At 42.0% G+C, this 12,596-nt stretch overlaps 1 protein-coding gene across 5 annotated transcripts in view; it reads right to left on the bottom strand.

Moving 5' to 3' along the window:
• LOC123481191 (signal-induced proliferation-associated 1-like protein 2) overlaps positions 1–12,176 on the bottom strand; it is a gene marked incomplete at its 5' end in the record, with an annotated part of 55,439 nt that extends 43,263 nt beyond the window's left edge. For all 5 annotated transcript variants that reach the window (XM_045218754.1, XM_045218755.1, XM_045218757.1 and 2 more), the window contains 3 exon segments: positions 5,058–5,215; positions 9,065–9,168; positions 12,002–12,176. In XM_045218754.1, the coding sequence (XP_045074689.1) occupies positions 5,058–5,215; positions 9,065–9,168; positions 12,002–12,176 (437 nt within the window).
• Positions 12,177–12,596: the final 420 nt, after the last annotated feature.

Here is a 12,596-nt window from a genome sequence, read left to right as displayed (position 1 = left end):
GAGGTTAATTTCCTGGTACCTCTTCACCAGGGCCCTCACCTCCTCCCTGTAGGCTGTCTCATCGTTGTTGGTAATCAGGCCTACCACAGTTGTGTCGTCAGCAAACTTGATGATTGAGTTGGAGAAGTGCGTGGCCACGCAGTCAAGGGTAAACAGGGAGCACAGGAAGGGGCTGAGCACTCACCCCTGTGGGGCCCCCCTGTTGAAGATCAGCGTGGCGGATGTGTTGTTGCCTATCTTCACCACTTGGGGTCAGCCCGTCAGGAAGTCCAGGACCCAGTTGCACAGGCAGGGGTTAAGCCCCTGGGCCCTGAGCTGTAATTGATTAACAGTATTCTTACATACAGTGGGGAGAACAAGTATTTGATACACTGCCGATTTTGCAGGTTTTCCTACTTACAAAGCATGTAGAGGTCTGTAATTTTTATCATAGGTACACTTCAACTGAGAGAGATGGAACCTAAAACAAAAATCCAGATAATCACATTGTATGATTTTTAAGTAATTAATTTGCATTTTATTGCATGACATAAGTATTTGATCACCTACCAACCAGTAAGAATTCTGGCTCTCACAGACCTGTTAGTTTTTCTTTAAGAAGCCCTCCTGTTCTCCACTCATTGCCTGTATTAACTACACCTGTTTGAACTCGTTACCTGTATAAAAGACACCTGTCCACACACTCAATCAAACAGACTCCAACCTCTCCACAAATGCCAAGACCAGAGAGCTCTGTAAGGCATCAGGGATAAAATTGTAGACCTGCACAAGGCTGGGATGGGCTACAGGACAATAGGCAATCATACAATGTGATCTTTGTTTTAGATTCCATCTCTCACAGTTGAAGTGTACCTATGATAAAAATTACAGACCTCTACATGCTTTGTAAGTAGGATAACCTGCAAAATCAGCAGTGTATCAAATACTTGTTCTCCCCATTGTAGGTATTTATCTTGTTCAGGTGGGATAGGGCAGGGTGTAGTGCAATGGCGATTGCGTCGCCCGGGGATCTGTTGAGGCGATATGTGAATTGTAGTGGGTATGGGTGTCAGGTAAGGTGGAGGTGATATGGTCCTTAAAAAGCCTCTCAAAGAACTTCATGATGACAGAAATGAGTGCAACGGGGCAATAGTCATTTAGTTCAGTTACCTTCGCTTTCTTGGGTACAGGAACAATGGTGGACATCTTCATGCAAGTGGGGACAACAGACAGGGATATTAAATATGTCCGTAAATACTCCAGCCAGCTGGTCTGCACATGCTCTGAGGATGCGGCTTGGCATGCAGTCTGGGCTGGCAGCCTTGCAAGGGTTAACACGCTTAAATTACTCACGTCGGCCACAGAGAACGAAAGCACAGAGTCCTCGTGAGCGTCGGTGGCCCACATCGGCAGCTCGATGTTGTTTTCCTCGAAGCGGGCAAAGGTGTTTATCTCATCCGGGAGCAAGGTGTAGGTGTACGCGACGTGGCTCGCTTTCCCTTCATAATCTGTGATTGTCTGGAGTCCCTGCCACATATGTCTGATGTCTGAGCCGTTTAATGGAACTTCACTGTGTACGGTTGTTTTGCCTCTTGATTGCGTTGCGGAGGTCATAGCTGGTCTGCTTGTACACGTCTATGTTCCCAGTCACCTTGCCATGGTTAAATACGGTGGTTTGCGCTAAAGCGTGAATGCTGCAATCTATCTACGGTTTTTGGTTTGGATGAGTTCTAATCGTCACAGTGGGAACAACATCCTCTATGCACTTCCTGATGAACCTAGTCATCGAGTCAATGTATACGTCAATACTATTCTCAGAGGTGACCCGGAACATTTCCAGGTCCATGTGATCAAAACAATCTTGAAGCATAGATTTCGATTGGTCAGACCAACATTGAGCAGTCCTTACCACGGGAGCTTCCTGTTTAAGCTTCTGCCTATAAAGGTGGGGAGGAACAGAAGAGAGGTGTGATCGATTTGCCGAAGGGAGGGCGGGGGAGGGCTTTGTAGCCCGCCCCAATGTTAATCATGAAACAAACCCCTCCGCCTTTCTTTTTCCCTGAGAGTTTTTTTTTCCTGTCTGCACGATGGACAGAGAGAACCCTGCTGGCTGAATGGACGTGGACAATATATCCGCAGAGAGCGATGATTACATAAAAAAAAAAAAAGAGTATGTTACAGTCCCTGATGTCTTTCTGGAAGGAGATCCTCGCCCTAAGCTCATCTACTTTATTGTCTAGGAACGTTAGCGATGGAGGGAGTTGACACTTGATTCAACAATCATTAATAAACATACTTCTGAATGATCGGATTCCAGCCGTATTGAAATTGGGCCCTTAGGTACATGAATGCTTGAATCAATGCAAGTTACAGTTTTTTTACAATCACTTTGGCACTAATTTCAGAACCTTGATGTAATTTTTCAAAACTCTAGACACAAAACTCACAACCAATGATCAAAATGCACATTTTTCAAAACTCTAACACTTTTTTTCAATTGCTTGGATACAATACACATAAAACTAAGATCATTTGTTCATTTAACAAAAATCACCTGTTCAATATGACACAACTTAACATCAAAGTACTACTATTTCAAAAGGCAATTCACACATTACTTTTCAGATGAGTGTCTATTCATTTCATTACAATTATCCAACTATCAATTGATATAACTGCTCAAAATGATAAGTAACTGTTGCATTGCTCTTAATGCATAGTTGTATGGAAACAGACAAACAATATTCCATGTTTAGATCATGAAAGTTTCAAGATAACGAGATTCATTGTCACCAATTAGCGTGGAGCATGAACCAATTAGACGACATTATCTATGGATGTAATATTTCATCATCATTCTTTATCAGACACCGTTTCTATGGTCCCATGTACCACCTTTTCAGACTATTTACAGTATTGACAGTACTGCACTGTACGGATGCAGGCCCTTGTAATTGCTTGTCCAATTCTGCCAACTCGTTACTGATGAGTTCACATTGTGGAACGAGTATATAAAGAATTGATTGGGATCCACTTGCAACAACATAGCGATACGTACTGTAACATGGAGCCGGCAGGTGATCCAGGTCACAATAGAGGTCAAGCAGTGGTGGGAGGAAGACGTGTTGGTCAAAGGAATGGCAGGGGACAAGCACCCCTTCTGAGAGGGGGTCGTGGGGGAACGTGGTAGAGGACAAGGCCACGGACCAAGACAGCGGCAGCAACACCAATGAAATCCGAGCAATAGCTGTAGACCATGTCATAAATCATGGCATGACAATGACTGAGGCGGCTACAATGATACAACCAAACCTCAGAAGGTCAACCGTGGCTTCAATAATCCGAACTTTCCGCAATGAGAACCGGTAAGTCGTCAGCATTATGCTACTCTCAACTGTCAAATGACTGCATACCAATGTGTATCACAGAGTAGGTGATGTGACCAAGTTTCTTCTTACTGTAATGTTCCCTGTAGAATTGAGACTAGGCCAAATAGGAGAGGCAGAGGCAAAATTTTGACTGACCAACAAGAGCAGGCTGTGGTCGATTTGGTTCGGGCCAGAAATTATATTCGCCTTACAGAAATTCGCATGCATATCTTGGACAATGAAGACATGTTTAACAATGTGGAATCCATAAGTTTGCCGACTATTGCACGCATGCTGAAAAGGCACCAGGTGTCTTTAAAACAACTATACCGTGTGCCTTTTGAAAGAAATGCAGACAGAGTGAAGCAAATGAGGACTGAGAATGTTCAGGTATGTTCAGTTTCAAGATGGCTGTTGTAATAAAATTCCCTAATAATTCTACATTGTACAGTAATCAGTAAATCTCTTTCCAAAATGTATTTTTAGAGGGTGATGGAGCTGGATGCTGACGACAACCATCACAAATTCATATATTTGGGTGAGGCAGGCTTTAACCTGGCCAAGACAAGGAGGAGAGGTTTGGAATTTCATTGGCCAGCGGGCAACCATCCAAGTACCTGGACAACGTGGGGGCCAACATTACCATGTGTGCGGCTATATCAGAAGATGGTGTGGTGGGACGCAGACCTCGTATTGGATCATATAATGCAGCTCTCCTTGTAACCTTCCTTGACGAGCTCGATCAGGTCTGTAGAGCCGATGGCGTGACCTATGTCACTGTGTGGGATAATGTCAGGTTCCACCATGCTCATATGGTGCAAGCATGGTTTCAGGCCCATGCACAATTTACCACCCTGTATTTACCCCCGTACTCTCCTTTCCTTAACCCGATTGATGGAATTTTTTCTACACATGGAGATGGAAGGTTTATGACAGGTGCCCTCATGAACAAGTCACTCTTCTCCAGGCCATGGATGACACATGCAATGACATCACGGCAGACCAGTGTCAGGCCTGGATTCGCCATGCCCGAAGGTTTTTTCCAAGATGTTTGGCTGATGAAAACATCCATTGTGATGTAGATGAGAACCTGTGGCCAAAAATCCACAAGACCGAGTTGATGAAAATGGAGAAGTACAGTAATCACTCCTATGTTTTTGCTTTTTACAGTACAAGCAAGTTGAAGAACACTGCATTTGATGTTTTACAGTACTGTATTGTTTTTCATCAATATATTTCAGATTTTGTTCAATGATTCCACTGTGTCTGTAGTATTCTCTCTACTACTGCAGTACTTTTACAGGGATGTATTTACATGTAGTACCATAATGAAACATGTATCACCTATTTTGTACTACAATATTTCATGATTGTACGAACAATGACACAGTGCAACTATCGGTTGCTTGTGTGTGGGTGATCTAAATTAAAGTTTCATTGGTATTTCACAATAAATTTGTTTTTTGAACCAATGATTGTGCAAGTGCAAGATTTCTTTAAAGATATGAATGCACAATGCAATGTTTTGAACATTGGACAGCCTGTGTTACAAGTGATGACCGTTTCGAGTTTTGTGTCTAGAGTTTTGAAAAATTACGTCAAGGTTCTGAAATTAGTGCCAAAGGGATTGTAAAAAACTGTAATTTAAACTAGCTCTACACATCTCTCACACCAAGTATTTTAGAAGTATCGGCGGTCCGCTTTGCTCACCTGTAGCAAACATTTTCTGTGCAAGGGTTTTGGACTTTGACGATGATGAACACGTGCTGGAAGTGCGAGCGAATGTTTTTCGGAGTGAAGGGAAGAGCACCAGGTTCCTGGAAGATGACGGTGACGATGTCATTTCCAATGTGTCTTTTCCTCAGTAGCTAAATGGCAAGAAAAGGAAACAGAAAAGAAAAAGCACATTAGAATTCAGAAAAGTAAATGCCCTTACAGTGCATGAGAGACTAGGACAATGTCTCAATGGTCTCAAACGGCTGATGAAGACCTACATGGTGGAAATCTATCCCATTCTTAATCTATCATGAGTCAAGCTGTTAAGTGGTCAAGGAAAGGATATGGAGGAGAGTAAAACATGTTTATTTGGAGTCTATCAGAGGGCAAGTGGGAGCTACAGTACTGTCATATTGCTTATACCTCTCATATCCTTGCCAATCGACAGAAGTGCTAAAGGGGTCAGTGGCTAGGGTCCAGGGTTTTTTAACAGGGCAATAGTCTCCTCACCAGGAGGCCATAGTCTCTTTAGTCCCTTGGTGTAGGTGGTAAACAAACGGGATGAGGGGTGGAATAGGCCGGATCAAGGGGCTCAAGTAGTGGCAGAGCCTCTGCAGACCTTGGGGGGCTTACTGCTAATCCAGTAAATCCTGATAATCAAGGCCCAAGACACATGCGATGCCCAAGACACTTGGCCCGTTCTATTTCCCTAGAGCTCGGAAACGATACTGGCCCTCGTTCCTGTATAGGTGGCTTTCTATGAACGCTGGGCAGATTGCGTGTTATGTCCAGGAATCAGGATTGACAGATGGTCACAGCTTTAAGATGGCCTAAAATCCTTAGTGCTGTAACTGAATTACAGACCTCCAGAAGAGTCCATTAATCAAAAAACAGTGATATGAATGCTGTTCCCAAGAGCTTTACGTAAGATACAACTGCAAAGCAAATAGATTTAACATGGTGCACATGACAATTCATTTATAGGGCGTGTTGGTATGGTCTAGATAGAAAGACCCACTCAGGCATATTCACAGACACCAAGCAGAGTGGGCAATTTAATTGAGGAGTGCATGCAAAATTGTTGTCGTGGCAACATCTCCAGCAATAGTATTTCCAATTAACAAGGGACTGACTGGGGAAATTATACGCGACTCCGAAATGATGAGTGCCAATTTCTAATATTGGAAAGCAGATTGTGACTAAAGGATCAAGATGGCAAGCTACCTGTTGTAGTAATGGGTAGAAACTATAAGTAATGTTAATAATAATAAATAAAATAAAAAGGGTTGCAGTTAGTTAGTGAAAAAATGTAAGCCTTTTCAGAGCAGCATAAAAAATGTGCACTTGACTTGAGTTTCGGGGGGGTTACTAAGCTTACATATGGAATTGTTTTAAGATGGTCATAGCAAGGATTTTGGGCTTATTGCATTAAGCCAATAGAAACGCATTTAATAACAGATTCATACATGGAAAAACAGATAGTAAAAAAATAAGATATTATAAAAAGGAAGATTGTTTTGAAGTGTCTGAGATATAAGATCAGGAAACGATTTAATAATTTATTTTACACATATTTCACCAAAAACATGTTGCTACTAAACTACTTCCATATACAGTTGAAGTCGGAAGTTTACATACACCTTAGCCAAATACATTTAAACTCAGTTTTTCACAATTCCTGACATTTAATCCTAGTAAAAATTCCCTGTCTTAGTTAGGATCGCCACTTTATTTTAAGAATGTGAAATGTCAGAATAATAGTAGAGAGAATGATTTATTTCAGCTTTTCTATCTTTCATCACATTCCCAGTGGGTCAGAAGTTTACACACACTCAATTAGTATTTGGTAGCATTGCCTTTAAATTGTTTAACTTGAGTCAAACATTTCGGGTAGCCTTCCACAAGCTTCCCACAATATATTTTGCCCATTCCTCCTGACAGAGCTGGTGTAACTGAGTCAGGTTTGTAGGCATCCTTGCTCGCACACGCTTTTTCAGTTCTGCCCACATATTTTCTATAGGATTGAGGTCAGGGCTTTGTGATGGCCACTCCAACACTTTGACTTTGTTGTCCTTAAGCCATTTTGCCACAACTTTGGAAGTATGCTTGGGGTCATTGTCCATTTGGAAGACCCATTTGCGACCAAGCTTTAACTTCCTGACTGATGTCTTGAGATTTTGCTTCAATATATCCACATAATTTTCCTTCCTCATGATGCCATCTATTTTGTGAAGTGCCCCAGTCCCTCCTGCAGCAAAGCACCCCCACAGCATGATGACGCCACCCCTGTGCTTCATAGTTGGGATGGTGTTCTTCGGCTTGCAAGCTCCCCCTTTCTCCTCCAAACATAACCATGGTCATTATGGCCAAACAGTTCTATTTTTGTTTGATCAGACCAGAGGACATTTCTCCAAAAAGTACGATCTTTGTCCCCATGTGCAGTTGCAAACCGTAGTCTGGCTTTTTTATGGTGGTTTTGGAGCAGTGGCTTCTTCCTTGCTGAGCGGCCTTTCAGGTTATGTCGATATAGGACTCGTTTTACTGTGGATATAGATACTTTTGTAACTGTTTCCTCCAGCATCTTCACAAAGTCCTTTGCTGTTGTTTTGGGATTGATTTGTACTTTTCGCACCAAAGTACGCTCATCTCTAGGAGACAGAACGCGTCTCCTTCCTGAGCGGTATGATGGCTGCGTGGTCCCATGGTGTTTATACTTGCGTACTATTGTTTGTACAGATGAACGTGGTACCTTTGGAAATTGCTCCCAAGGATGAACCAGATTTGTGGAGGTCTACAATTTTGTTTCTGAGGTCTTGGCTGATTTCTTTTGATTTTCCCATGATGTCAAGCAAAGAGGCACTGAGTTTGAAGGTAAGCCTTGAAATACATCCACAGGTACATCTCCAATTCATTCAAATGATGTCAATTAGCCTATCAGAAGCTTCTAAAGCCATGACATCATTTTCTGGAATTTTCCAAGCTGTTTAAAGGCACAGTCAACTTAGTGTATGTAAACATCTGACCCACTGGAATTGTGATACAGTGAATTATAAGTGAAATAATCTGTCTGTAAACAATTGTTGGAAAAATTACTTGTGTCATGCACAAAGTAGATGTCCTAACCGACTTGCCAAAACTATAGTTTGTTAACAAGAAATTTGTGGAGTTGTTGAAAAACGAGTTTTAATGACTCCAACCTAAGTGTATGTAAACTTCCGATTTCAACTGTATACTTCCATTCATTTTTTAAACTGGTACCAGGTTGCCTTCAGGTGAGTCTTGTGGAGTAAAACCACCGACATGTACGTATTCCTAAATCTCATCTTTCTGTAGAGGGTCATATTCTTTTTATTAGGCCAAACCGTTCGGACGCTACGGGATGTCTCATGGTCTGACTAACACTGCTGTAGCTCAGCCACCTTCCACCACACATGCGGCAGGCCACCATTGGCGGATGCGGTGGATTGAGACAGCCCATGCAACAACATAAAAAAGACAACTATCTTAAACAGACGGATTTTGATGGGGATTGTTTTATTATGCTAATTAGATTTCTGCGGGACCGCGGAAATTGACTCAAGAGGGTTATGTGCACATCAAGTTTTGATTCAGCCCTTAATGTTTTGAAAATATGACCTACTAGATCTTTGTGTTAATTATCAAAAAGTGTTAAATAGCTCTTTTGAAGCAGCACTCCTAAATCTGTCTGTTTTGGCTTTAAGGGCAGTTACAACAATATTCAGATACCTCAGTGACATTTGCCAAGACCAGTCTCTCAGTATACTTACACAAATGTTGGGGGCCCACTGTCGGTGGACACAGATTGACTAGTGCTGCTTTAAAGGGATACTTTGGGATTTTGGCAATGAGGCCCTTTATCTACTTTCCCAGAGTCAGATGAACTTCTGAATAAAAATGTTATGCATCTGTGTCCAGTATGAAGGAAGTTAGAGATAGCATTACCGCAGATCCCCATAGACTTCCTGTGTGTGTCCACTCACCTGTTGTCTGTTGTTGGGGGTATAGGGGAGCAGTGTGGACACGTGGAACATCAGCTCAAAGTCTTTGTAAGTAGTGTAGAGAGAATGTGTTCCAGTGGAATCCGCTGTAACACCCAAACAAAGAATTTAGGTCAGAGCAGCTCAGACAGAGACATTCTAAACAATAGAATTGAAAAGAATGAATACTGTAGTCTCTGAAAAACAATACCAAATTACATGATCTGCAATAAGATCATTGTACACTGCACTAATAATCCTGTGGTATTGGCAGGGACGGACTGGGACCAGAAATGGGCATTTCTAACATTTGTTTCCTTGAGGCCCCCCATTATGAGTGAAATAATTATAATACTGCGCAAATAGGAATATATATATATTTTTTTTTTACAAATGTACACAGGCCCACTGGGCTTAAGACAGACCAGCCAATCTTGCATTTGCCCTATGGCCAGTCTGTTTCTGGGTATTTCAAAATGTCACGTTCTCTTTCCCTAGAGCTCGGAAATGATACTGGCCCTCGTTCCTGTATAGGTGGCTTTATATGAACGCTGGGCAGTTTGTGTGTTATGTCCAGGAATCAGGATTGACAGACAGACACAGCTTTAAGATGCCCTAAAATCTATATTCCTGTAACTGAATTTCAGACCTCCAGAATAGTCCATTAATCAAAAAACAGTGATCTGAATGCTTTTCCCAAGAGCTTTACACAAGACACTGCAAAGCAAATAGAACCAACAGGGTACACATGACAATTCATTTATAGAGAGTGTTGCTATGGTCTAGATAGAAAGACCCACCCGGGTATATCCAAAGACACCAAGTCAAATCAAGCTTTATTTATACAGATCATTTCAGACATGGAATGCAACGCAATGTGCTTCACAGGAAAAAACTAATAAAAAACAAGGAAAATAAAAGCTGAAATATTTACTACACAACAAACATAAGAATAAAAACTAAAGAGTGACAAAAACTGAATGATTAAAAAGCACCCTAAGGAAAAGCAAAGCTAAAAATATTACTTTTAAGATCTCTTAAATATGTCCACAGTTTCGGCCCCCCTCAGGTTCTCTGGTAGGCTATTCCAGAGGCTGGGGGCATAATAACTAAAGACTGCCTCTCCACCAAGCAGAGTGGGGAATTTAACTGAGGAGTGCATGGAGTGCATGCGACCAGCCCATCTTGCATTTGCCTGAACTGCCCTATGTTTCTGGGTATTTCTAAATTCCTGTACTTTAGCAGAGATAAATATAGATCTCTATCTTAATATACACTGAACAAAACTGTAAATGCAACATGAAACATGGGACCAACACTTTACATGAGCTGAAACAAAAAATCCCAGACATTTTCCAAACGCACAAAAAGCTTATTTCTCTCAAATGTTGTGCACAAATTTGTTTATATCCCTGTTAGTGAGCATTTCTCCTTTGCCAAAATAATCCATCCACCTGACAGGTGTGGCATATCTAAGAAGCTGATTAAACAGCATGATAATTACACAGGTGCAGCTTATACTGGGGACAATAAAAGGTCACTCTAAAATGTGCAGTTTTGTCACACAACGCCACAGACGTCTCAAGTTTTGAGGGAGCGTGCAATTGGCATGTTCACTGCAGGAATGTCCACCAGAGCTGTTGCCAGATAATTGAATGTTAATTTCACTACCATAAACTGCCTCCAACGTCGTTTTAGAGAATTTGGCAGTACGTTCAACAGGCCTCACAACCGCAGACCACGTGAAACCACGCCAGGCCAGGACCTCCACATCCGGCTTCTTCACCTGCGGGATCATCTGGCTGGGCCTGGCTGCCCAGTGGGTGGGACTATGCCCACCCATGGCTGCACCCCTGCCCAGTCATGTGAAATCCATAGATTAGGGACTAATGAATTTATTTCAATTGACTGATTTCTTTATATGAACTGTAACTCAGTAAAATCTTTGAAATTGTTGCCTGTCTGTATATATGTATGGATATATGGCCCATGTGGGAATCAGTCCCATAACTCAGGTGTTGCAGTGGTCTAAGGCACTGCATCGCAGTGCTAACTGTGCCACTAGAGATCCTGGTTCGAATCCAGGATCTGTCGCAGCCGGCCGCGACCGGGAGACTCATGGGCGGCGCACAATTGGCCCAGCGTCATCCAGGGTAGGGGAGGGAATGGCCGGCAGGGATGTAGCTCAGTTGATAGAGCATGGTGTTTGCAACGCCAGGGTTGTGGGTTTGTTTCCCATGGGGGGCCAGTATATATATATAAAAATATATATGTATTCACTAACTGTAAGTCGCTCTGGATAAGAGCGTCTGCTAAATGACTAAAATGTAAATGTAATTAAGCAGAAGGCAACAACAGATCTGAAGTTGGCCAAACTCATACAGTACCTCCATAGACCTTGGGCATTTCTCCATATACATTGGCTCGGTTTTTATATTAAATTATGACTTGTTTCACATACTCCAAACTTTCAAAGCGAAAGAGAAACAAAGGGTAGGAGCTGCGTGGGTTTGGGTGTGGCGGAACAGTTCTCTTTGGAAACAGGTATTGACTGATAGGAACAAACTTGGAAGGTAGTCCTTTGCTGCATTACAAAAAAACTCCAAGGCACTTATGTGTATCATTTCTTTTTTAAATCGTATTAAGTTTGCACCGTTCAAAAAAAATCCTGGCCATGTAACGCCTTTTGAAGCATTTTTCAGTGCACAGAGAGAAATTTTTATTGTTTTGTGCAATCTACCAAATTTTTTCTAACACAGAAAAGGACTAACTTCCAAGTTTGCTCCTATCAAAAGATAAATAATTCAAAACTGCATTATTCTTCTTTTCTGTACAAGGTGATGTACTGTATGTGTCCAGCTGGGCCCTGATCAGATGATAAATCAAATGATAATAAAATATATAAACAAATGATGTGTGTGTTGAGTCGTGGACTCTTACTTTTGTTGTCCAGCTGGGCCCGGTACTTGGTGAAGCCCTTCAGCCTGACCTTCTGGCCCAGCAGCTCCATGAACTCCTCCAGGGCGGGGCTAGCACTCTCATTGTTGTACATCTCCTCTTCGGTGCTCTGGCCCGCCTGGCAGTACATAATGCCCACCTTGTGCTGGAAGCTCAACTGGAACCACAAAGAACAATAGAAGTGGGGTTATGACATGCCAATGTCTGCCCAATATCTGTTTATGCCATGCTAATGGGTGGAAGAACCTTGTAATATAGAGGTGGGTTATAACCTGGGGTTATGACCTGCCTATGTCTACCTAATGTCTGTTTATTATACGATAATAAATACGTATTTTTTAAAATCTCAATTCAGATCATATAAGATACCTGGCATAACGCTTGTGAAACATTTCTCAAAATGTTTGGGCTCATTACCAACATTACCAATATTACCAATACCAACATTATAGCAGGTGCAGTTTTTCATAAGACATTATTTCAGCGCAACACTGAGATGGGACATACAGTATTCAACAATTCATTCCTCCTTATCTACACTCGATTGAAATGCTCTGTAGAGTCAGAGACGGTTGCT

The sequence above is a fragment of the Coregonus clupeaformis genome, unplaced genomic scaffold (assembly GCF_020615455.1).
Source record: "Coregonus clupeaformis isolate EN_2021a unplaced genomic scaffold, ASM2061545v1 scaf1783, whole genome shotgun sequence".
Lineage (NCBI taxonomy): Eukaryota > Metazoa > Chordata > Actinopteri > Salmoniformes > Salmonidae > Coregonus > Coregonus clupeaformis.
This window is presented reverse-complemented; position numbering and strand designations above follow the sequence as displayed.